Source organism: Pleurodeles waltl, chromosome 4_2, assembly GCF_031143425.1.
Source record: "Pleurodeles waltl isolate 20211129_DDA chromosome 4_2, aPleWal1.hap1.20221129, whole genome shotgun sequence".
NCBI classification, from domain to species: Eukaryota; Metazoa; Chordata; class Amphibia; order Caudata; family Salamandridae; genus Pleurodeles; species Pleurodeles waltl.
Genome location: NC_090443.1, coordinates 350,364,867 through 350,389,288, shown reverse-complemented (window position 1 = coordinate 350,389,288; position 24,422 = coordinate 350,364,867). Strand labels below are relative to the sequence as shown.

The 24,422-nt window shown below is 45.3% G+C and overlaps 2 protein-coding genes across 2 annotated transcripts in view; both read left to right on the top strand.

The window, feature by feature from the left end:
- Positions 1-1,339: 1,339 nt before the first annotated feature.
- Positions 1,340-23,849, top strand: MOCS3 (molybdenum cofactor synthesis 3). The gene is made up of 3 exons (XM_069231429.1): positions 1,340-1,395; positions 1,587-1,667; positions 21,868-23,849. Exon 3 carries the CDS (start codon positions 21,889-21,891, stop codon positions 23,314-23,316), a length of 1,428 nt encoding a protein of 475 aa, XP_069087530.1. The 5' UTR covers positions 1,340-1,395; positions 1,587-1,667; positions 21,868-21,888; the 3' UTR covers positions 23,317-23,849.
- Positions 1,588-24,422, top strand: part of LOC138292700 (short-chain dehydrogenase/reductase family 42E member 1-like) — a 61,260-nt gene continuing 38,425 nt past the window's right edge. The window contains exon 1 of the mRNA XM_069231430.1: positions 1,588-1,667. The gene's annotated coding sequence lies outside the window, so the exon portion shown is untranslated. The remainder of the gene's footprint in view (positions 1,668-24,422) is intronic.

Sequence of the window (24,422 nt, the reverse complement as noted above, 5' to 3'; positions counted from 1 at the left end):
AAATAGGGCAAATGGAGAGATACAATATGTCACATAATTATTTCCTGAACTTGAGAAATGCACATGTATTTGTCACAGCTTATCGTAGCTTGTGTGCAAAACAAAAAGTCGAACACTGACAGACTGGTCTTCCACAACTCTGAGCATGTGCTGCAAGGAATAGATGAGCTGAAGAAAATGTCTTTGGTCCAGCCACTGAATAGGTTCAACCTTTTAGAATTTTCTCTAAGCATTAATACTGTTATCCTGCTTCCGGAAACTGGCTCTTATACACCAGTCATGCTGTCATCCTGCAAGCACCCTCGCCAGGAGACAAAGTGCACCAAGTAAGAGCATGCTACAGCCATCTGCCAACAACACAAAACTCCCACTCTGTTTTACTTTTACTACCCAAACTCATTTTTATGGGCGAGCACAAAGTGCTCCGTCCATTCTGTATTCTCTCTTTGGGCTTGAAACCACGCCCATGCTACGTCAGTCACTTACATTGGTTCGTGGGCTTGCCTTTTAAAATCCGCTTGCTTTCATTTGTGAAAGGCATACATAGGTCATGCCATTTCTGATGTTTAGCCCACATACACAGCACCGGTAAAGTACCAAAAACATACAAGGCTCGATGTTTTCAGCCTGGAGTCCCGACTACTTTATCTGTTTATTTTCCACACAGCGCGATCGCGCTTCCATTTTACATAGCGCGATCGCGCTGCGTTTTTTTTTTTTGCCTTATAACGCTAATAGCTCTAACTCGAACAAATGCGAGACCCATTGCATTGAAAATGCTTGTTTCAACAGCAACAGCAGCTGATTCCATCAGGTGCAACAGTAAATAAAACTGCTTGGTTTGGTTGTGTGAATGGCAGCAGGCGCTCTGGGGATGGACTCATAGGCAACTGTTGTGCTCACTTTTGCTATTGGAGGTTCATCCTCCGAGCTATTTTCCCCTGACTTCTCTGGCTTCTATTTTTGTATCTTATTACTTTATTCCCATTGACTTGCTATTTGTAAGCACAGTAGTTAAGCTTTGGCATTACCTAGGCAGGACACTTTCATCACATACCTGTGTAATCTCATAGGTTTAAATCTCTGCAAGGCCACTCTGTCTCTGCCTTTTTGATGGTGTTGAAATGAGTTCTTTGAGTTAAACAATTTATACCATTGATTATCTAACCCACCTAACCTGCTTAGATTGTTTCATATTGTATATGGTCAAATGAAGTTAGTGTTTGCTTTAGCTTTTTCACTTTTGTTTCCAAACAGTTTCCATCTGTTCGATCTTGATGTCTCTTTATCGGACCTTTTGAGTAATTTGATGTTGCAGTCTTGGATCAACGCGGTAATGAGACGGATCACTTTTTAAGTGCAATGGAAGAACGTTTATGATGTAGGAGAAAAGAGGTAGGTTGCTCTTAAAGTGAGATCATGTGAACGCCTATCAATTTTTTTAATTATATATATATATATATATATATATATATATATATATATCTCAAGCTTTTCAAATTGAAACTGTATTTTTAATAGCTTGTTTCAAATACAGTTATGTATTTACGTGTTTGTAAACTAACTGTAGATTGTATTTTACCTAGGCTGCCAGTAAAGAAGCCACGTCAAAACCTGCCTGACCGGCAACCACCCCACTCAGCAAGTATTCACGTTATTGTCTTAAGGTAAATCTCAGGATGCCTTACTTCTGCCACACTGAATCAACCTGTCAGGATGTCCTCTCCTTTGCTGTGGAAATAGGACAGAGGCTAGGAAAGAGGGTGGCAGATAACCTGCATTGTCTTTTTACAGACATACCCTTCCACCAAGTGTCCGATCACTTTGAAAGTGGACCCTAATACTACAGACAGAATTTGCCCCCGATTGTTCGTGGGTAGACTATCAATAAGGTCACTCATAATAACTGCACATTTTTTTTTTTTTTCGTTTTCAAGAAAATCTGCAATTTTCTTGTCGGCATTCACATAAAAATTATGTGCGCTTTTTCTTTTTAACTTTCAAATTTTCAACTCTCAGCGCTTGTGACTGTGATAGTGGCTGAAAGCAACATTAATGTCATGTTGTGCTGCGTCTGTTTGTCTAGATTTATATTTACTGCAGCATGTCTAGACCGCCCACCAGCTGTTTTTTTTTGGTTTAAATTATTCTGGGTCTTGGCATGCTTTCTTGTATTTTAAACAGGCAGGTGTTGGAACCAGCAGTGACCTTAATATAGGAAAGATTTGACCGATGAGGTTTTGGTACTGAAACGTTATCTAATCTCAGTAGTCCAATTTGTGTTAAGTTCCAAGTCGCAGGTTGGTGTGTGAAGTATTTCAGACTTTTTTCTGAATAGAAAAATGACAGCTGATGTGGAAGTGCGAGTAGAGTCTTGTCTCACCCTTTTGTATGTGACAGTAATCCTACTAGAGCAGTCGGTGTCTTTTGGAAGCTATAGTGAAGTGCATTAATGATCCCCGAGATCCCTTGCTTTTCAGAGGGCAGGTGACACTTTATTTTCTTTAGTATGGACTGCTAGCCCCATTTAATTAGTCACACATTTTAGGGTCGTGCTTTTTGTTTGCTTGAGAATTAGTGAAGGTAAGTAGCATTGGCTAAAGAAAAATACGGTTTATTTCAGATTAAGTCATGGCAGCGCAGGTGGGTGTACTGCATGGGTCAGCATAAATGCCACTGGAGTATGGTTTCAAGTTTTAAAAGTCATTTACCATAAATAGTAACCTGCACTGAAAGCCTCCAGCATCACCAAAAAAAAGGTTTGTGCCCTTATTGGGCAAGGAGGCACATAAAACATCCATGAAAGAAGTACATCTGTGTTTCTAGCCATGCATGTAACCGCAAAAAGATACACATTTTGGTTCAAATGCTTTCATTTCTACAGTGACATACATTATTTATTTATTTTTGATCCACTTGAGGCAAGTATTTATTTAGAACAAGTATCACTGTGAACTCAAGCTAAATAAATATTTATAACATGGCTGCTAAAATTGTCACATTGGATAACTTTAAATTAAAATTGAACTAACTTGAGGTTGGGTCTTCCACTTGAAGGTCTGGAATTGCCCATTTAAAGGGCTTACAATTATGGCTTAGCCTTGCACTGAGCCCTAAATTTGATGCAGTTTTGTTGTCCTAGACTAAAAAGATGGGGCTGAAAAGAGTTCAGAAGTCAAAGTAGGTAGCTCATGGTTGCTTTCCTACTTCATAAATAACATAATCAGTGCAGATGTTTTTCTCGCTATATCGGAAGGTAAACCAATATGGAGTCAGTTCTACTTCTACTAATCACCTGCAGACCATTTGTTACAGTCACGGTCATTAACTAGTTTAGCCTTTCTATCGATAATTGACTTTAGGATGCATAGAATGTCATTACATTGCAGAGTCCTTAGCAGTGGGGTTTCATTTTCTAAGGCTTAGTTTAAGGCAAATCACAAATTTTCACTTTAGGTGTTCCATCCTAAAATCTTTAACAGAAGAGTCAATTCCATTTCCAATTGGATACAAACTGTACTAGCAGTTGATACATCGATGGGTTGTCAATCATGTAATAAGGTCAGAGTCTATGATATTCTAATCCGCCCCCCCCCCCCCCACCACCACCCCCCCAATAGCATTAAAAGCTACATTTTACATTTTGAACAATACTTGGCTTGATTACTCTTCTTGGGCTACAGCTAAGGTCATTAAGTTTAGAAAAGCACCAGAATTGGCTCTACTACCTTGTCAGTGGCATAAGTACGTTCATGCTTTCAATTTGGATTGTTTAGCCCACCGGAGAGCCAGGTTATTCCTTCTCCCACAATACATTGCTCAGTTGGATGCGAATTGAGTCTCTTTGCCATTGGAAAATAAAGAAATTGCTGTCTTGTGAAGTGCACAACATCGATCTCGTTACCAGATAAGTCTCTGTCCATCATAATCCAGCACGCAATTTCCTTTTTCATGATTCTGCTTATTCTCTTCCACCTTTTGGTAACCCCATCTGCTTTCCAGATTTCTGTCAGCATTGCTGATTATATAGTATTTGATGAAGCTTAACCCCTTCATCCTATGCTTCCCAGAATTGGTGGCCCTGAAGGTTTTCCCCAGATACTTGTTTCTAAACTTCGGTTTCTGCACCATTTTGTGGAAAATTCTGTTTAATATGATACTAATTGGCACCTTATCCACCTTCCGTGGTGTACATGGACAAAACCGCACTGGGGACCGAATGCTGAAACCACCTTTCTCAAGGATGTACACCTAAGAGTGACATGTGGTTTATAACTGAGACATAGCTGAGATGTCATGAGGAAGATCAGATCATAGTGGAGTGGTTTTCTGCATACACTTTCTTCAAGGTTTGTAAATGGAATGATTACAAGATGGTTAGTCTGGTGTAGGAAATGTGTTCTTTTGTGTTGGGATAGATTACCAGAAATGTAATTTTGGTTTCCAAAAAATTACTTGTTTGTAGCTTATACATTTCAAGGCATGGTAGAGGAGGCAAATGACAACCAGCTGATATGCAGTGTAAATGTGTTTCAGTTTCACAAAGAACACTTCGTTTCCTCTGTCAGGTTTGTTGCCCTCTCATCAGCCTTTTTCTGTAACATGGATTTAAGAAGAGTTTGCTGTTATTCCCGCTGAGTGTAACCTCAAAACTTCCAGGACTGTCATGTTAAATCCCTAACTTGTTCACTGCGCAGAGGTAGCTCTAAATTCCCTAGGTATAGAGCTTGAGCCAACACAACTGACCCAAAGGAACACTAAATTCTTAAATTGTGCCAATTATTGCAGATGGTGGACACCAGCACTCAGTTTTGTGGACCATACCAACAACGTAATGAGCATGAAGCCCACCTATGTTTTACTATTGGTTGGCTTTGTCAGTCATATTTAGATGCTTCTTATTTCAGTGGCTTGCATTCCTTTTTCCTATGTTTATCCCTCTCTTGAAGCATGTTCTGTTCACCATCTTTTGCGATGCACTGACTTGAAACCTTCCACTGCTCAAATTTAAGGAGCTGTTTCTTTTTCTTTAAGCACTTCATAAGGAGGCATGTGTTTTCAGGATCTAGCCTCCGTGTGCTCATTCCTCGCCTCAAATCACTGCACCCGACCTCTTAATTCTCCATGTTACCCCCAACTCCCCTACGTGCCCTCTTCCATGAGTGCTGTTTTTTGTGTTTCATACACACAGCCGACCCCCTCGCACTCTGCATAGCTCCCTTCCTCCTCCCACCTTGTCCATTGCATTTTTCTTTTTGCCCTTTTTTAAATTGCTATAATCATTCTCTACTGTATTCTCTTGCTTCCTCCCCAGGTACTTTCCTCCCACTCTCTCCTTTGTTGCTGTCATCCCCTCACAATCATAAAAAAAATGAGATTTTCTTTTCATGGCCCAACAGCTTCAATTTGCTACCAAGCCACTTCGTTTAAGAAATAATACTAAATAAATAAAAGTGGTAAATTGAAAAAGAAAAAAGAAAATGCCACACAAGACAAGTCAATAGGTGTGCTTATGCAAGCATATGTCTACACACCTGCTGAATATGTGGCCCTCAGAAGCATCACGAACAGTATGCACGTCACCTCATTACCAATGTTTTTATTATTATTATTTTGTTGATGCTGCACAACATCGCCCAAAAATCATTGGAGAAGCCAATACTTCACAAGGGTGAGAGCGGTTTTCTTTGGCAATGCTTGTTCATTATGAGTCCGTGAATGAGGGAAAGAGAGAAATGGGAGCAAGAATTAGGACGACCAAGATTAGAAACCTGGGACAAATGCAGAAAGCAGGTATAAAAACAAGAACCTGCAAGAGTGAGAAAAGGAGACCAGAAGTATGGGGTGGTGGAAGAAGGAGGCATGAGGACGATCCAAGCCTGAGCAGTTTTGGTAATTGGCAAACCAAGCATTCGGCAGCAGGCCCTAGTAATTCCGGGCCCCTGCACCATTTTTTGCTTCAAATTACCTGGAGTCTCCTGATGCTGGGCAGAGTGGCTCCAGCCATCTAATTTTACAAGCCATGCAAATGGTGATGATTGCAGAAGGCAATTGCCATCCATGTTTCTTTTAGACTGCAGTGCCTTGGCCTGCCTAATGTGACACTCGCTAACCCGGACGTCAGGCGGGCAGCTTTCCTGAGGCACTTGCACTAATGCATATATGCCAGGGATGTGGTTTTGTTGTTGTCAAATAATTTTAAGCAGCCTATGAGGTGACGGGGGCATGGCTGGGCCGGGCAAGATGGCGGCCGCTTAATACATCGGCTCCCGAGGGGCCTGTTAATTATCTGCAAAAACTAACCCCATCCCTTGACCATCCCTCGGAGTGCTGTGCATCGGGGGTCACTGGAATAGAGAATAGTCAGCGGAAGGGATTCACCGGGACCCCTCAGGAGGTGAGCTGTGGAGCTTCACAGCCGGGGCCCAGAGAGAAACTGGAGCCGGGGGCTCGAGTGCCGGTCTCTCTGGTGATGCCGCGGAGCTGAGGAGGGGCAGTGCCGGCTATGCGGTCCCACTTGATAGGGGAAGGAGGCGCGTAGCTCCGGGTGGAGGAGCAGAGGGCGCGGTCGGCCCCTGCGAGCTGGGGGAGCGCTGTGCTACGCTCTGATGGAGCGGTGGAGGCGGTCGGCGCAGGGCCTGCGGGACCCAGATTTTTCGCCAGAGAGGAAGAGCAGGGGCCCCCAAACACCTCTGGCCCTACTGGCTCCCACAAGTGCCGGGGTGAGAAGAGTCGGGCACCCGGGAAGAGCCCCCTATGAATCCGACTTCACCGTGAGGCCTAGACTCAGCTACAAATTGAGAGCGGCAGATGGGGCACACCAACGAGACATTGGAGAAGACATTAGGCTCTCTGCAAAGATAATAGGGGCCCAGTGGACGACGATTTTGTCGAGTGCGGAGCGGGGCCTAGCGCTACACCTGGCGCCAATTCTTGGAAGAGGTCATATCCGTGCCTGGAGGGCCTCAACAAAGGGACAATGCAAACTTGAGAACACGTTTTGTATGAACCCCCCCCCCCCGGGAGGAGAGCTGCGGAGCGTTGTGACTGGGGCCCAGGAAGAAAATGGAGTCGGGCTTGAGTGCTGGTCTCCCTGGTGACAGTGAGGAGACGCTGCGCAGCAGAGCTGAGGGGGGGGGGGGGGGTGGCGCCGGCTGCGCGGCCCCTTGATAGGGGGAGAGGGCGCATCGCCCCGAGCGGAGGAGCAGCAGGTTCAGTTGGGACCTGCGGACCGGGGGAGCGGCGAGCTGCGCTCCGCCCGAGCGGTGGAGGCGGAGTCCTTCCCGGGTGGACCGTGCGATCGGTGCTGGACCTGCCTGACCCAGACTTTTCACCAGTGAAGGAGAGCGGAGGCCCCCAAACATCTCGGGCCGCACTAGATCCCTCGAGCACTGGGGTAAGAGGAACAGGACACCCGGGAAGGGCCCTCTATGAATCCAACTTTACTGCGAGGCCTAATCTTAGCTACTAGTTGAGAATAGCTGATGGGGCACACTGACAAGACGTCGAAGGCATTAGGCTCCATGCCAGGTTAGGGGGGCCCCGTAGACAACGAGTTCATCGAGTGCGAAGCAGAGTTGGTCCTAGGCTACACCTGGCGTCAATTCCTGGAAGGGGCATGTCCGGGCCCGTTGGGCCTACGCGATGGGACAGTGCAAACTCAAGAAAACGTTTTGCATGAACAACTGGGGTAACCAACGGAGGATTTACCGGGCACTGCCGCGCTAGTTAAAGAACCCGAACTGAAGGCACTGGATCTAGAGGTAAAAGGGTCCGGCAGAGGTGTGGCCTCAAGAACTGTAAAGATCCCGGGCTCCGGGCCACTCTGGGCTGATGACCTCTAAGGGCCGGCGCAGGAGTAAAACGCACCTACTAACGCTGATCACGGTGGAGGGGACCTGCGAGACCTCACGCAAACCAAAGTACAAGATACCCTAGATAAAATACTAGGTGCAATTGAGGATACAAAAACAACCTTGAAGCATGACATCCATCCGGTGCCGGTGGAAATGGGCCTCCTGCGTGCGGATCACCAGAAGCTTGTTGATAGAGTCAAGGAAACGGAGACCACGCTTGCGGACATTACACCGAGACAAAAAGACCTAGAAGCCTCGGTACTGAGCCTCACTGGCAGAGTGATGCGCCTGGAGCGCAGGGCAGAAGATGCGGAGGGAAAGAATCGAAGGAACAATGTAAGAGTGGTAGGGCTCCCGGAAGGAGCAGAAGGCACAAATATGCTAGAATTCCTTGAGGAATGGCTGCGCACTGTGGTAGCACCGGGACAATTGACACCATTCTTTACGTTGGAGAGGGCACACCGAGTCCCCTCCAGACCTTAGCGCCAGGAAGACCGCCCTGCGAAGTGGTAGCCAGGTTGCTCCACTACAAAGATAGAGACATTCTGCTCCAGAGAGGCGGGACCATTTAAGGTGGCGAATGGAGAAGTAACCCTTTTTCCAGATTTTACCATGGACGTCCAACTTAGGAGAGCCTCATTCATGGCGGTGAAGAGAGCCCTCAGAAAGGAAGGGATCTAGTACTCTCTCCTTTTTCCAGCAAGATTGAGAGTGATCACAGAGGACAAGACCACATTCTTCCAGAATCCAGAGGAGGCATGGGAATGGATAGAGACTCGTGGAGGACGAGCAGGGCGGCCTACGAAATCGGACAACACCGAGAGAGTGACGCGGGGAGCTTCCCGGGGGCGGCATCGCCGGACCCGCCTCCGGTCTGGACCGACAAAATCACAGAGGGAGTATGAGAGGACAGAAGCCTGGAGAGTGGCGGCTGCTATGGGCAGAGAAGCATCCCCTACAGGGAGCAACGAGAGAGACTCAGATGGCACGACAGCTTCATCAGCGGAGGGCTCCGGCTGCTCCGGGCGACCTCCGAGGGTGACTCCATAAACAGCAGATGACTTTGGGTAACCGCATTCGACCTGGTCTGGTGATGGGGCACACCGAGTACTTAGAAGGCCCCGACAGGCATGGACCCACCCACCCCCCCTACCGGCTTCTCATCCACTCAGTTAGACTGGCGAGAACTATATTCACTTTGATGCCAAAATTGCACTGTTGCTCTGGTTATTTGGCGTACCTACATTTTCGGAGGCGCCCTGGGGAGGGGCAGTTGGGATATTCAATTTTAAGTTTTGATGGCACCTGGGGTCAACAGATTAAAACTGAGCAACCAAGAATAAGGGATGGAGGGAAGTGGAGTACCGGGGGTGGTAGGTTAGGCCGACCCTCTTTGATGCTTTTAAATGACAGACTATAGTTTTCTAACATGGAACATCAGAGGGATAGGGTCACCAGCTAAAAGACACAGAATACTATCTTATCTAAAGAGGAGATGCTACAGGAAACCCACCTGACAGCAACGGAAGTGGAAAAGCTAAGGCGTAGATGGAGAGGGCAGGTGTTCGCTACTAAATACTCCGCATATGCGAGGGGGGGCACTGGTTTGGGTGCAGGCAGGTGTCCCCTTTGAGGTGGTATCTACTGACATTGATCAGGAGGGTAGGTTTGTATTGGTGAAAGGGAAACTCCACGGGACACCATTGGTGCTGGGAAGTATTTACGCCCCCAATCAGGACGAGATTCCCTTTATGCAGCGCTTGTCGAGCCGTCTCACATGCCAGCAGCACAGGGGGGGGACTTCAAAAGCATAACGAACATAGATTTGGACCGTTCCATCCCGCCACTACCCGGGGCAGCGGTCCATAAAGTAGCCCAAAAATTTAGGGAATGGATGCATGACTGGGAACTGATTAACGTCTGGCGCGAACAGCATCCAGAGGACAGGGATTACTCATATTATTCAGGGCTACACCACATATACAACAGGATAGACAGAGTGGTGTGCTCAGCTGTCCTAGCACGGGAAATGACCCACTCTGAATACTTGGGACGCACAATATCTGACCACAATCCCCTGTTACTCAACTGGAGAGTGGTAGAGGATAGGCCCCCCATACCGTTATGGAGATTAACACCTGCGCACTTGAAGACCAAGCATACAGGGAGGCGCTACGTTCATTCTTGACAGACCACATTAAAATTAATAAAGGGTCAGCCACTACTAGACATATAGAGTGGGAAACACTTAAGGTAGCGACGAGAGGCTACTGTATAGGGCAAACGGTGGGGATTAAACGCACCCTAGAGCGCGAACTAACCAAACTAGAGGTAACCATACATGAGGCAGAAAAGGCAGGGAGCCAAGGCACACCGAACCAGGAAGAATATATGCAGGCAAGGAGGACCCATTCCCAGGTAGAAGAACATCTTAGGTGCCACTACACACAGAAATATTTAGCATCGATACAAACTGAAGAGGGTAGGGCAGGTAAGCTGTTAGCCTGGCTGGTAAGACCAGGAGGGGAGGGAACCCCATCGTGAGCATTCGGGATATGAAAGGCGAGCATAGATTCAGACCAGGCCCCATAAACAACGCCTTTAGGGACTATTATACATACTTGTAGCTGAGCCCCAACCAGACAGAGGAAGGGCGACTAGATAAATTTCTACGACCGCTCCCACTGGCTGTACTGGCGCACGAAGGGAGGGACGAACTGGGGGGACCAGTGACAATAGAAGAGGTAAGGGAGGCTGTCACACAGCTGCCCCCTGGGAAGACACCTGGCACAGATGGTCTCCCGATAGACTTTTACAAAAAATACATGACACTGTTGGCGCCCCAGCTGGTAGAACTATATGCAGAAGCGCTGCGCGCCGGACGACTGCCGGACTCCCTCAGAGAGGCACTGGTGGTGCCCCTACCCAAATTGAAATCAGGCGAGGCATCAGTCACTGATTTTCGCCCGCTATCCATGCTGAATAGCGATTTTAAAATCCTCAGCAAAGTCCTGGCTAATAGATTGCTCCAGCATATATCAAGGCTGATCCACGCGGACCAGAATGGGTTTGGCCCAAACCGTAGTATGTCACTGAACCTCAGACGCCTCTTTGCCATATTGCAGATGACAAATACGGAACGACTCCCAACTGGTGCGCTAATAGCTATTGACTTTGAGAAAGCTTTTGACTCAGTCAGATGGGACTATTTACGAACAGTGACGCTTAGGATGGGGCTAGGGGAAGATTGGGTGAGATGGGTGGACCTGTTATATACATCCCCACTGGCACGAGTAAGAACTGGGAAGACGATCTCAGAATCTTATCCAATACATAGAGGCCCAGGCAGGGTTGTCCACTGTCACCATTATTATTTGCCCTGGCTATTGAGCCCTTGGCGGCACAATTTCAGCTGGAAGGAGCAGGCAGGGGGGCAGAATGGGGACAAACTGAGCACATAATCTCACTTTATGCAGACGATGTCCTGATTTATCTTGGGGACGGGGAGACGGGACTGCCCTGGGCACTGCAAATATTGGACTGCTTCGGGAATATGTCGGGGCTTCGACTTAACAGGAGCAAAACGTTTGTCTTCCCTATCACAGTAGGGTTGGCCCGCCCATCCTCATGCCCTCGGATTATGGTGTGGGCTCCACAAACCATCAAATACTTGGGGGTACAGGTGTACCACGATGTTAAAGATCTTCGAGATGGGAACCTGGGAAGGGCACTCTCTTCCCTTTGGACCTCAGTTAGGTTCTGGCTGACGTTGAAACTACTGATAATGGCCAGGATATCGCTATCTTATATGAAACTCATGTTACCCCGCCTCCTTTACTATTTTGTTAACCTCCCAGTGACGATCCCGGCATCGTGGTTCAGGGAGTTGAATACCTTGCGCAGGGAACTGGTATGGGACGGAGGTCGAAGGCTCACAGCACTAGCAATACTCTGCAGGCCAACTCTAGAGGGTGGTCTTGGTGTCCCAGACTTTGAATCCTACTACTTGGCTTGCCAGTTGCAGTGGGTCTCCAGGTGGATGGCAGGAGGAAGCCGACTGGACAGATGTCACGAGTGGCGAAATGAGCCGAGATGACATCATAGCACAGATGATACGCCGGAAGGTGGAACCACAGGAAAGAAGTAGAATGACGAACGTGGCACTTGTCTGCTGGAGGAGATGTACACGACGGGTGGGTGTAGGACCGGCTTACTCGCCTGGAATACCATTATTGGTACTCCTGTTGGAATCGAAGAGCGGGGACCGAAAGGGAGCCGGACTAGGCACATGGGCGAAAGCAGGAGTAGAGACAATTGGGGGACCTCTTTAGCAACGGGGTTTTGAGGACATTCACGGATTTGATGGAAAATGGGGGGGTACCAAGTGGACAGTTTCTCCTGTACCAGAGACTAACACATAATTTAATGAAGCACTGGGACACTGCGGAACCGGCCACACACCAAATACTGCACCTACTGCTGACAGCAGGAGATGACGCTCACTTAATAACGAAGTTATACAAGACACAGGTCGAAAGCATACTGGACCCACTACAACCTCAAAGGGAGAGATGGGAGAGGGCCTTGGGTAGGGATCTCACGGACTCTGAATGGCGGAAGGGAATAGCATACCCACGGGCGTATCAAGGAACACACGACTAAGATATACCCAATTCAACTACTTACATAGGACGTACCTTACCCCACATAGATTGACTTGAATATACGGAGGAACTCCCAAGGTATGTCCTAAATGTAATGAGGTGGACGCTGACTTTGACCACATGGTGTGGCACTGCACTGACATTCGGGGGGGGGGGGGGGGCTGGGGAGCGGTGGTATCCGAACGGAAAGAGTTGCTCGAGATCAAGGTAACCCAAACTCCAGCTGTGTCCCTCCTAGGTCTGAAAACAGTATTAGTAGTGGGGAAGATAAAGGAACGCTTCCTGGATCTGGCACTGGTACTATTTAGGAAATTAATAACACTTGGCTGGGGGTCACCCAGGAGCCCCTCCCTGAGTGAATGGAGACGCGAAGGGCTGAAATGGGCCAGAGCCGAGCTACAAGCCCTTAAATGTGAAGAAGCCCGGGGCATACGACGAACACCCATTGCTCCGACATGGGAAGAAATATTGATGAAGTGGGAACAAATAGTCAAGGGAGAGGAAGGAGCGGAGAAGGCGACAGTTGACAAGTGAGACCTGATAATGAGAAATAGAGGACACGTATTACGGGTTGGGACATGCGAGTAGAGCGGGAAGGACAGGTCCACGACAGAAGGGAGATATATAATAAGAAATCAGACCGAGATATAGACCCCCCCCTCACACCCCTCACCGATCGGGCCCGGAGAGTAACAGGACACACCGGGGAGACCCCAGACATGCACCGAGAGGCAACACAGGGATGTAGATGGTAAGGGGAGCTGGGCCTCCTCCCTGGTACGAGCCTGCCACACATCTTACAGTAACTATCCTTAGCATGCTCCCACGTGCCATCATGTTAATAGGTTGTTAAGAGTTTGGTTAAGACAATTGGAAGGAGAGGGGGGGATAGCATATTACAAGACAGAGGTTTCTGGAGAAGCTACACTCAAGCACATGACAGAGAACGTGTAACAGCGAAAAACACTCATAGAGACAAGGTAACATAGATAAGATAAATGGCGAATACAAACGTGCACCGTGGAAGCAAGTAACGTTGGCAAATGATACGACAAGAAACTGTTGAGTCATATTATTGTTTGTATTTAACCCACGATAAAATGTGAATAAAAAATATATATATATATATTTTTTTAAAAGCAGCCTTTGAAGTGACCTGGAGCAAGCCCTGGCCTGTAGTACTTGGGAGTTGGGGGTGGTGGTGTCATCCTTGGGGACTGCGCGGTAATGACGCAAAGCTGTGTCATATTTAAAGCAGCCCCAGGCATGTACAGCATCAGCACTGTACTTCCTGGGGCTGCTTGTCAATTATTTCTAAAGTTGCTTCACCACCACACCCTTTCCTAAGTCCTCACAGGGTGGGGTGAGGTCAGCAAGCATAACTGACTCAACCCATCTCTGTGACTAGTTGGAAAAAGGAGTTACAAGGAGGCTGCCTTTACAAGAAGACATGCCAGTCCGTGATCGACCTGATGTCACAGAGTCATGAGTCTCAACTTATGACTGTGACATACGGTCACATGCTGTGAACAAATACACTGCGTATGCTTTTGTTGTGCCTCATGTATCAAATCATTCTCACTCCCTCCCCTGTCTTCCGTTGCTTCCTCCCCACTTACTTTCCTCCCACTCTCTCCTTTGTTGCTGTCTTCACCTCACAGTCATTAAAAAATGTATCTGTTTAGAACATTTCGGCTAGAATTCTTTCAGCTATTGAATCAGACTGGTGTACTGTACTTCTGTCTGCGACACCAACCTTCACTAACTGCTGAAGGACTGTCACTGCCCAGGTGTGGGAAGGAGCAGAGGACAAGACTTATAATTTGGGTATCTAAAGGCAGTCTGGTCTCTTGATCTCTCCTCTCTTCTGTTTCTCCATTTGCCTTTTTGTTTTCATTTTAAAGCTTCCAGTAGCTTCACCACCCACTATCTCTTTTCTTTCCATCTAGTTTTCTTTTTAGCACTACTGATTCCAGCCCTTACTCTCAAATGTTCTCTTCCTTTTTCCTCTCTTGCTCTCTCCCTTCTTCCTTCTAAGTCGTAACTGCTTGCAAATGAGCATCCAGAGTGTCATGGGAAACGGCCTTTACTATGCGGCCGGAGCCACGCAGACTATCACCACGCAAGCGTTACCATGCTTGCCCTGAGCCACGCAAGTGCATGAACCATGCAAATGTGTGGTTAAGGCACCATGCATATGCGTGGTTCAGGCACACAGCGGGGAGAGGAACGCGACGGCCAGGAAAGTGGGCGGGAAGGGGGATTAAAGACAGAGTGGGGTTGGAGGGGTGGGGCGGCAGTTTTGTTGGGGAGGGGGGAGAGGTTTTTTTTTTTTTTTTTTTTTGTTTTGTTTTGTAAGGGGTCTGTGGTAGGGCTCAGCGTGGGGAGAGGCTGTGGTAGTTTTTAGAGCAGGGTGGGGTTGGAGGGCTGGGGGCAGGGGGAGGAAGAGGCAGTTTTGGGGGTCAGTTTTAGGCCTCGGGAAGGTGGTGGAGGGGTCAGGGTACTTAAGATTTTATGGGGTGGGGAAAGGTTTTAGGTCTCAGGGCGGGGAGGTTCTGGGGCCAGGTTTATTTCGGGGGGAGGGGGGGGAGGGGGACGTTTTTCGGATTAAGGGAATGTTTTAGGCCTCAGGGTGGGTGGGTTTGGGGTAGTTGTGTTTCCTTTTTTTTTTTTTTGGTTTTGTTTTCCAACAAGGCCCAGGGTTTGGGGGATTTTGTTTGTGCAGGGGCATGGTTTTATGGCTTAGGACGGGGAGGGGCTTAGGCATAGGCTTTGGTTTGGGGGAGGAGGTTTTTAGGGGTGTGGTAGTTTTAGGCCTTGGGCGGATGGGGGCAGGGGTGTTGGGGTACATTTTTAAGTTGAGAGGGAAGGTTGTATGGTTGAACCACACGTGTTTACCACACATACCTTTACTAGCTATGCTTTTACAATGACATTAGTTGTAAAGGCATGTGTGGTAAAAACGTGGTGGTGGTTCCACCTGCATTGTTTAGCTACACGTGGCTCTACCGTGCATGGTTCAGTCATACAGTCGAGAGTCATGATTATGCTGGTGTTAAAAAATTATAGTCATGGCTTTCACTAACTGAGGAGAAGGAGAAAGGGGAGAGGCTAACATGATGATTGAGTGAATGGTGCAAAGAGGCATGAAATAATGCGAGGAGGCGAGCAACTGACATTCAGCAGGAGAAAAGGTTGGGCGAAAAGGGGGAGCGTGGGATTAAAGAAGGGTGACTAACAAGGTACATGGAGAAGACAGAGAATGATGGGTAAAGAGACGGGGGAAGAGAATAAAAGACCGAATGGAATAGGGATGACAGATGGATGGGCAAGGGGATGCTGTGGGGCAGGTGGAGCCACAGATGAACCGAAAGAAATGAAGGGGCAAGGGAACATATGGCTGATGGGGCTAGAAGAGGACAGGTCTGATGCGCTAGCGCTTGCATCAATCAACTGCTGTTGTTGAAGCCAGTTCAGTGCCTCACAGCTATGTGCCAAACTGAAATTATAGACATACCAGTAATTCTTCATGAGAGCATACTTCATTGAAACAGTCTAGGCCAGATATGTACAGTAGTAACGAGGACAAAAGTGAAACAAGAAGACACCCGCAAAATAAAATTTAAAAAGCGAATACACAAGCTTTTTATATCTGTGTACAGCAGTGTAGATGTATCTAGAAACATTCACATTTTCTGTGGCCTGGAGCGGTTCATTTTCCCATAATCTAATCCTGCTGTAGGGAGGGGATGGGTTGGAGATGTTACAGCCAGAGGTGCCACACTATTTTGCATCTGGGGAGCAGGGTTTGAGTCTTGGCATTGGCGCAACATTCTGTTATTTCAGGCAAGATACCTAATCTCTACAAAAATAAAAAGTAACTTTTAGTAATGTAACTATTACTCATGTAAAGTGCTACAATACCTTTTCGTGCCATATAAAACTGCAAAAAAAGCCCTGGCTTCTGCTCTGATCTGTGTATTAGGCCCTCAAAGGCATGCCTGCAGCCAAAATCATACGTTTGCAAATGGTACCCCTGAAAGAAAACCAACCAAGGTGTTAAAACGACTCTTTGCAGGTATATGTTTAGCAGTGGTATGGGCATTAAGAACTACTTCCAGCATCTAGTCGAATTTATAAAAATCATTTTTCATCTTCGAATTGCAGCAGACGAGGAAGGAAAACTAGCATGTGTCTTTTTTTTAGGTCAAGCGAAAGCATACGACCTCGTGTATACTTTCGTATACATCTCTGTGGGCTTAAAGACCTCCCCCTCCTTGTCATTTGTTTGTTTCACAGTCCTTTAAAAATCCTTGCTTACCAGAGGGTCAGTCCTGCCTCTTTGTCCCTCCTTTTTCTCTTTGGTCCTCCCACGAAGCAGGGGCTAAGTACAGTATATTTACGCTGTGGTTCTTTATCCCTAGTTTCAGGGACTACTTTATTTTTTCTTTCCTGCTCGTGTTTAGACTGTGGGTGCTTAATGCCCTTAGCTGCTTATTGCAGCATTTGGCTCTCACCTCCTCCCAAGCTGGAAAAGACCAACTATCGTGCTCCTATAGGAGCTGCTGCTCAGTGAGTGCAGTGGCACGCTCTCACGATAGGAGAGCAGAGGTGAATGCGACTTTCTCTTTGTTCCAGGCCGTGCTTTTCCATCCTCCTCTGGGCTTTGTTTAACTGCTAGGAGGAGGCCGAGCATGTTGGAAAGGAGGCATGGTACATCATTTTCTTTGTCCCGGGTTCTAGACAAGACTGTGCTGGTTAAGCTGGAGGGCAGAAAGGAAAATCTCGCTGCACAGCAGCCCTAACCACCTGCCACCAAACTCACCTACTGGACCATATCTGGCCAGCTCTGCTTCGACCCTGGCTTTTCCAGTGAGGAGGTACTCAGCAGCCGCTTCCCGTTCAACCGTGCCTACAGGGATAGAGACATGCACAAGTTGTGCTCCCTGTTGCAGCCGCCGCGCACCCCTGCGGACGCTGCTGACTTAACCTCCTCCTATGTCAGGGCCCCAATCCATTGGGCCACGTATTTTGTCAGGGTACCCGCCAAAAGCTGGTGCATGTTTTTTTTTCTTTGTGTGGCATGCAGAGACTTGCTTCGGGTCTGGGGCTAGTTAGGCTTTTTGTTTTTTAATGGATTTTAATTTTACCAACCTGCTTGCGCTTGTGATTTCTTTATTTTTTTATTTTAGTATCAAATACTCTTAACATTTTGAACAAATTGTACTTTTTCCACTAAGTGCCTCTTGAACTGAAACTTAAGTTTTCTATTTCAGGATGGCCTCTGTTCATTACAACTCTACCAAGAAGCACACTCCTTTGTGGCCTGTACAAGCTTCTTCTGGCTTGATTGGCAGCTCCAACCTTCTGCCCCCTACTCCCTGCATCCCCACACCCCCACTCCTGGTGGTGGCTGGGAGAGGAAAGGCCTGGCAGGAGCAAGAGCATTATTGCTAATGGAGATGTGGTGTTAGTAGCACTGTGGGAGGAGGAGGAAGAAAGGAGTCAAAGCACAGAGTAGCAGAGAAGCCACAGCTGCAGCCAGGCCCCTGCCAGCGACACCATGGCAATTTGCAAGAAAGTCAACAAGAATCAGCCATGAGTTTATTATACAGAAACATGCAGACGCACTGTCATGCATGGCTATGGTCTTTCTGTTAGGGCTCATGTTCGAGGTAAGCGGAGGGGAGTTCATGGACCCATATCCTGGGGTCATCGGTATGGGCACATAAGGGCAAGCAGTGGCAAGAACCCCGCTCAAATCGGAGATGGATGTTATCCCTGCAGCAGCGTGAGCAAGCCCATCGGTTTTGAGGGTCCCGTTTACCGAGGCTAGTTCCCCACCTCACAGGGAAACTGGTAACATCCACCCTGAGCTTTCTTTGAATAAAATGCCTTTCTACAGAATGCCGTTCTGAAGGCCAGAAAAGAGAGAATGCAGCAAGCCATCTGACGCCTATAACTACAACCAAGGTTCTTGCTGGCAGCTCTATCTGGCAGCAGAAGGTTAACTTTGTCATTTGCCTATCTGTGAATTCACAACCCCAAAAAGGATGAGTTGGAAGTCTACCATGTGTGAAGGCAAGGAATGCTCTAATAATCTTTGCTCCGAAATAATTTGTTTCAATAGTCCGGGCCTCTCCCCATACGTTAGTAACTTGTGCCTTATCCTAGCATGGCATGGCTGTGATGTGGCCCATCCCTTGTGCAGTCCGTAGTGTGCAGTGATTTGGTCCTCAACTTAAGACCGCTTAGTAGAATAACGTGCCTGGAGACTTCTGTGGGAAACATGCATATCAGCGTTTCTACACTCAAGAGATTCAGACTTTCATGCTTACAATGTCAACAAACTGTGCGACATTGAGTTGGGTGCAGTAATGGATTTTATTTGTAGAGCTACGAAGCCGCAGAAATCAGTCACAAAACTTGCAAATTTCACAAAGTCAACTCGTAAGGAAAAAAACAGGTAATGTGAAATCTCAGGTTCTATGTCTGGAGAAAAGAGAAGGAGCTGTAACAACAATTTGTGTTTGTGCAGTTGTGTGTGGACAGTTTGAGTCAGTCAGCATATAGTGTTGGTGGTGCTGCCATACTGCTGTTTGGTGGCAGTGTGAATAACAAGCATTACTATTACCCAACTCAATGTATCGACGTCAATGTCGCAAGTCGCTTCTGTCATATAGAGGACATTGACATTTACAACGCCAGTACCTCTAAATCTCGCACAAGGGAGACCTATTGTCTTTGTCAATGCTTGTTCTTTCTTTGAGAAACTGTTTGCGTCATGCTTCTGCCAAGCACAGATGCTATAACATTAAGTTTTATTTAGGGAAAGCTCTATAAGTGGTGTTTGCAGGCCCTGCAGTCAAATGTTATACTTTTAGCAGCTCCATGCAGTGCAGAGCCTCCCACATCTGTTGGAGGAAGGACATCTGGCAGATAAGTCCATAAATCAGTTCCAATCTCTCGATAAACCTCCACGTCATTGTCATTATTAAGGAGTGGATGTGACTTTAGGGCCACAGCGGCAAACTTGGGAACCATATTCAAAACCCAACTTCGGGTCAACATCCTGTAATGCTGGGCACATCACTTAATCCCGTCGTGCCTCACAAATAATTGTGAGCTTGTGACGTAACTGGTAGTTAGACATTTGATCCTGTCAAATTGTCATCTTGAATTTTTGTTTAGTTTTTTTAACAATACTTGAAGTCAACAAGCTTTTATACAAAATCTCTAGAGACTGCTGCATACAAATGAAATTATAATTTGGTATATTAAGGCATCTAAAAATCATATAAATGTTACCAGACCTGCATGTCAAATGACTTGAATAATCTACTCAACCTAACTGTAAAGCTCTTGACCCATAAACTGGTCACAAATTGTGTGATCCTAGACAAATGTTTTATTTCGCTGAGCCGCCTTTTTTTTTCACTATCCCATATGAGAGCACCTTCAAATATGTGTGAGTTTGGCATGTCTGCTGTACAAAAACTCTTTTGTTTGATTTAATATACTAAACATTTGGTCCATGTATAATCTGAATCAAGCCCCCATATACTGTAATGCATGACCTCTAATTTGTCTGTTGGTTCTCCATAGCATTGTCATCAGTGCGGGGGCAGGAATGTTTCTCTCACTTTTAATAAATATATCACTCCAGTATTATGTGGTAGTGCACTGTAATTTAGTCTGTACATTTTCCACTGAAATGGCCACAACATTCCCAAGTGACATGCAGTTTTCTTGATAAAACTTTAAAGCGTACAAACAATAGTTTTTGAAAATCGTGATTCTGCTAATATTTATCATTTGAACATCACCAAGTTAAGTGTGCTGATTTTGTTTTTACCATATTAAAATCTTTGTTTCTATTACACGTCTGGATTACAAAAAATTTGCTTTCCTAATTGCTGCTATAATTTGAAATTCTGTTCATTTACAAGCTATTTAAATGTTGTGTGTTAGGGAAAAAGTGACATCCTAAAGTCTTTCATTTCCCAACGAATGTCGGGCCATTTACTATACAAATCCTTTACTTTTGCAGTCAGAGAAAGAAAAGTAAACACCAATTTCTCTGAAAAAATAAGCAGCAATTAGTAAAAAAAGGACATAAGATAACATCTGACCTCTTTATTTGAATGTACAGCAAATGTGACAGGGTAAAAATAAAATTTAAAGACATTTTTATGGCTTATTCACTTTCTGAATGAACAGGACATCTGTTCTTTGCCAGCTGGGGCTAACTTGCCAGAACCGGCCAGTGGGCCCCAAAAAACGCTTGCCCTGATAAAATCTGCCTTACTATAGTAAGTGGGCAAAGGGATTTTTCTCGGCCTGATATTCGTTTTTTAAAATTCAGATGAGTGTGTTGTGTATCTTACATTGTAAAGGGGAGATCCCAAGTTGTATTACCTAGTACCCTATCTCCCTCCAGAGGCTGGACCTGCTGGGCAAATCAGAAAATCTATGAAATTATTTTGAGTTTTCCTTTATGAATGCCTGTAAGAACTGTATCTTTGGTCCATTTATCACAGAAACAGTGCTGAAAATTGCGCCAATATATTCCAGTTTTTAAATATTTTCTAGAGGTGGGGAAACACCTTTCCCTCTATCCCGCAGTCCCCTAGGCTAAGGTTTTCCAGACACCTGGAGATTTGCTGGCTGATAACTTAATCCAGCATAATTGTATAGCTGAAAAAATGAAATGTTTGTTTTCCAGTACAAATAGAATTGTGCACCAAAATAAATTTGTAATCCAATGGTCTGCATTCTATATATATTTTTTGCAGCGAAGGAAATGTATTTAGTTGGAGGTATATGCTAGCCCCTTAGAAATGCAATTGTAATCCTCAATTTACGAAAGTATTTTGTTTAGTGTAAACATTTCCCTCTTATGCGCAAATCTTATACTTGTGTATTTTCTTTTTTCCGCAAACATTTTTTTTTTCCTCATCCAACCACCTGCAATTCAGTAGTGTCCGTTCTTTGCATTTATTACAAAATTCATTGTACATATTGTGCCCATGCATGGATACAGGACAGCCATGCTTTAAGACATTAGGAGAACATAATTTTTATTGCATACACTATTTTAGATCCCCTCCTGTTCGTAACAGTTGACACTCCCAATCAGTCTTTATGGTATCACAACAGGCATGTTATGTGTTTGTATTTTCAGAAAGATTTGCAGTGTATATAGTAGAATTTGTGCATACTAACCATAAATGAGCATGCTAGTGACTGCCCAGTACAGCAAAACAGCATGGCTATAGATGGGGGAATGCACGGAAAAAGGTGCATATGCAGCAAGAACTTAACATTTTATCTCCCTTGTACTGCAGGAAGTACTTTGATTTTGCCATATGCTGCCTGTGGGGAAGGAATCTTGTGTAACTGCAATGAACTTGACCGACATAGTCAAGCTCAGGGAAGAGCTCTTGGCGAAAGAGGAAGAGGTGAATGCACTTAGAGAAAGACTTGTGCAGTTGCAAGAGGAGTCCACCTGCAGTTCATATCTGCCATTTGTATGTCATCCACTGACGGAGTTGTCCTCTTTAAAAGCAAAGTCCAGCCTAACGAATGAGGATATATTGCGGTACAGTAGACAACTCGTTCTTCCAGAGCTTGGTGTTAAAGGGCAGCTCTGTCTTGCAAACTCTTCTGTTCTAGTGGTTGGCTGTGGTGGTCTCGGCTGCCCTCTTGCACAGTACCTGGCTGCTTCAGGCATTGGCCGACTAGGACTTGTGGATCATGATGTTGTTGAACTGAGCAATCTACACAGGCAGGTTTTGCACTCCGAGAACAAGCAAGGCACACCTAAGTCTGTGTCTGCTGCCTCAGCACTAAAACTGTTGAATTCTTCTGTAGAATACATTCCTTACCATATGACTTTAAATTCCCAGACTGCACTAGAGCTTGTTAAACAGTATGACATTATTGCTGACTGTTCAGATAATGTGCCCACCAGGTATCTCATCAATGACGCGTGTGTTCTAATGGGCAAACCACTAGTCTCTGCCAGTGCCCTTAGACTGGAGGGACAGCTGACAGTGTATAATTATAACGGGGGTCCTTGCTACCGATGCCTTTTTCCAAAACCTCCTCCAGCTGAGACAGTGACTAATTGTGCAGATGGTGGAGTCCTTGGGGTCGTTCCTGGAATTGTGGGTCTGATGCAGGCTCTGGAAATAATAAAGATTCTTTCAGGAATGGACTCCTCCTTCAGCCAGGTTTTGATGATGTTTGACGCCATAGACGGGCGATTCCGTAATATCAAGATGCGTCCTAAGAAAAGTGACTGTGCTGTCTGTGGAGATAATCCATCTGTGCAAATTCTACAAGATTACGAGGCATTTTGTGGCTCATCAGCATCTGATAAGTGCAGGTCTTTGTGTTTGCTGTCCCCAAAAGAAAGAATATCACCACAACAATACAAGAAGATAATGGATGACAAGTTTGCTCATTTACTTGTGGATGTTCGGCCACAAACTGAGGTGGACATCTGCCACCTCCCTCATTCAGTCCACATTCCCTTGAGTAAATTGGAAGAAAACAATAATCAATATGTCCATCTTCTAAGGCAAGCAATGAAACAAGAAAAAGAGTTGGCTTATGGAGAAGCACCTTTTCCAGTGTATGTTATTTGCAAATTGGGGAACGACTCACAGAAAGCAGTTAAAATTCTGGAGGCGTTATCTGGCAATGAGCTGGATTTCTTGATTGCAAAAGACATAATTGGTGGATTAATGGCTTGGGCAAAAAAAGTAGATCCAACATTTCCTCAATATTGATATTCTAAGAAAATCGTGGCTGTATCCTGCAAAATGAAAGACTGGGAAAAGGAGAAAAAAAATCTGCTCCTGCAGGTTAATTTTGTTGTTAGTCTTTTGATGCTGTCTACTTGAACACTTTTTTTAAAATGGGTTTTTAATCTACATTTTCATTCATTTATTGATTACAATTCTGTTGTTGCTTTGTTAACATCCTTTAAATCTGTTGTCTTCACATGTTTTCAGATCAGATCCCGCACCTTCTAAAATCGTTTGGTCAAGCCCCCCAGACAGTGATACTGTTTTCTCGCATTCATTATGTCTAATGTTCAAAATTACTTTTCAGTGTTTTACTATATATATATATATATATATATATATATATATATATATATATATATATATATATATATATATATATATATATATACATGCTTCATACAAGCGTACCCAGTGCTTCAAGTGGTATGTGAATCAAAGTCTAAACTCTGTGGTTTTTATTATAAATCTGTATTATGTGAAATAAAAACTAAAGTGGCTTAACCAAAACATTTAATGGTCGTTTGGTTGTTAATTGGGGAGAATAGGAAATATCCATTGACCAGAGCTTTTTAGGAGCGGTAAAATTTGTTAAGAATCAGTGCATAAAAAATAACTTCCTTAGAAAGCTACAATACAATGCAGTAAATGGAAGTTCCACGTGTATCCCCACTTATTGGCAAATCTTCTATTTTTTTTGTTATTTTTTTTTAGTTCTCTTTTGTGCAGTGGAAACTCGTTAACTTTGACAAGTAGTTTATCACAAATACTTACCTAAACTTGGACTGAACACTTCCTATTTCCTGTAAGAATATGTGGGGCAGTTATCATCTTTGAGAAACGTTTGAAAAATAAACTGTGTCAGATGGTGTATTTCGTAGCACAATATTCATATATATTTTCTAAAATTCCAGAGCCTTTGAAGAGACAGTAATGCATTTTAGCAATAACTTTGTGGTTGTCACGCAAGTTTTCTCCTTGAGGGTATGTTGGGGCTTTCTTTCTACAAGGAAATAGTAGAAAATATGGGCAAACTGTGAATTTTCAGCAGTTTCCTGAAATGTGATAAATGGCTATAACTGTCTGGA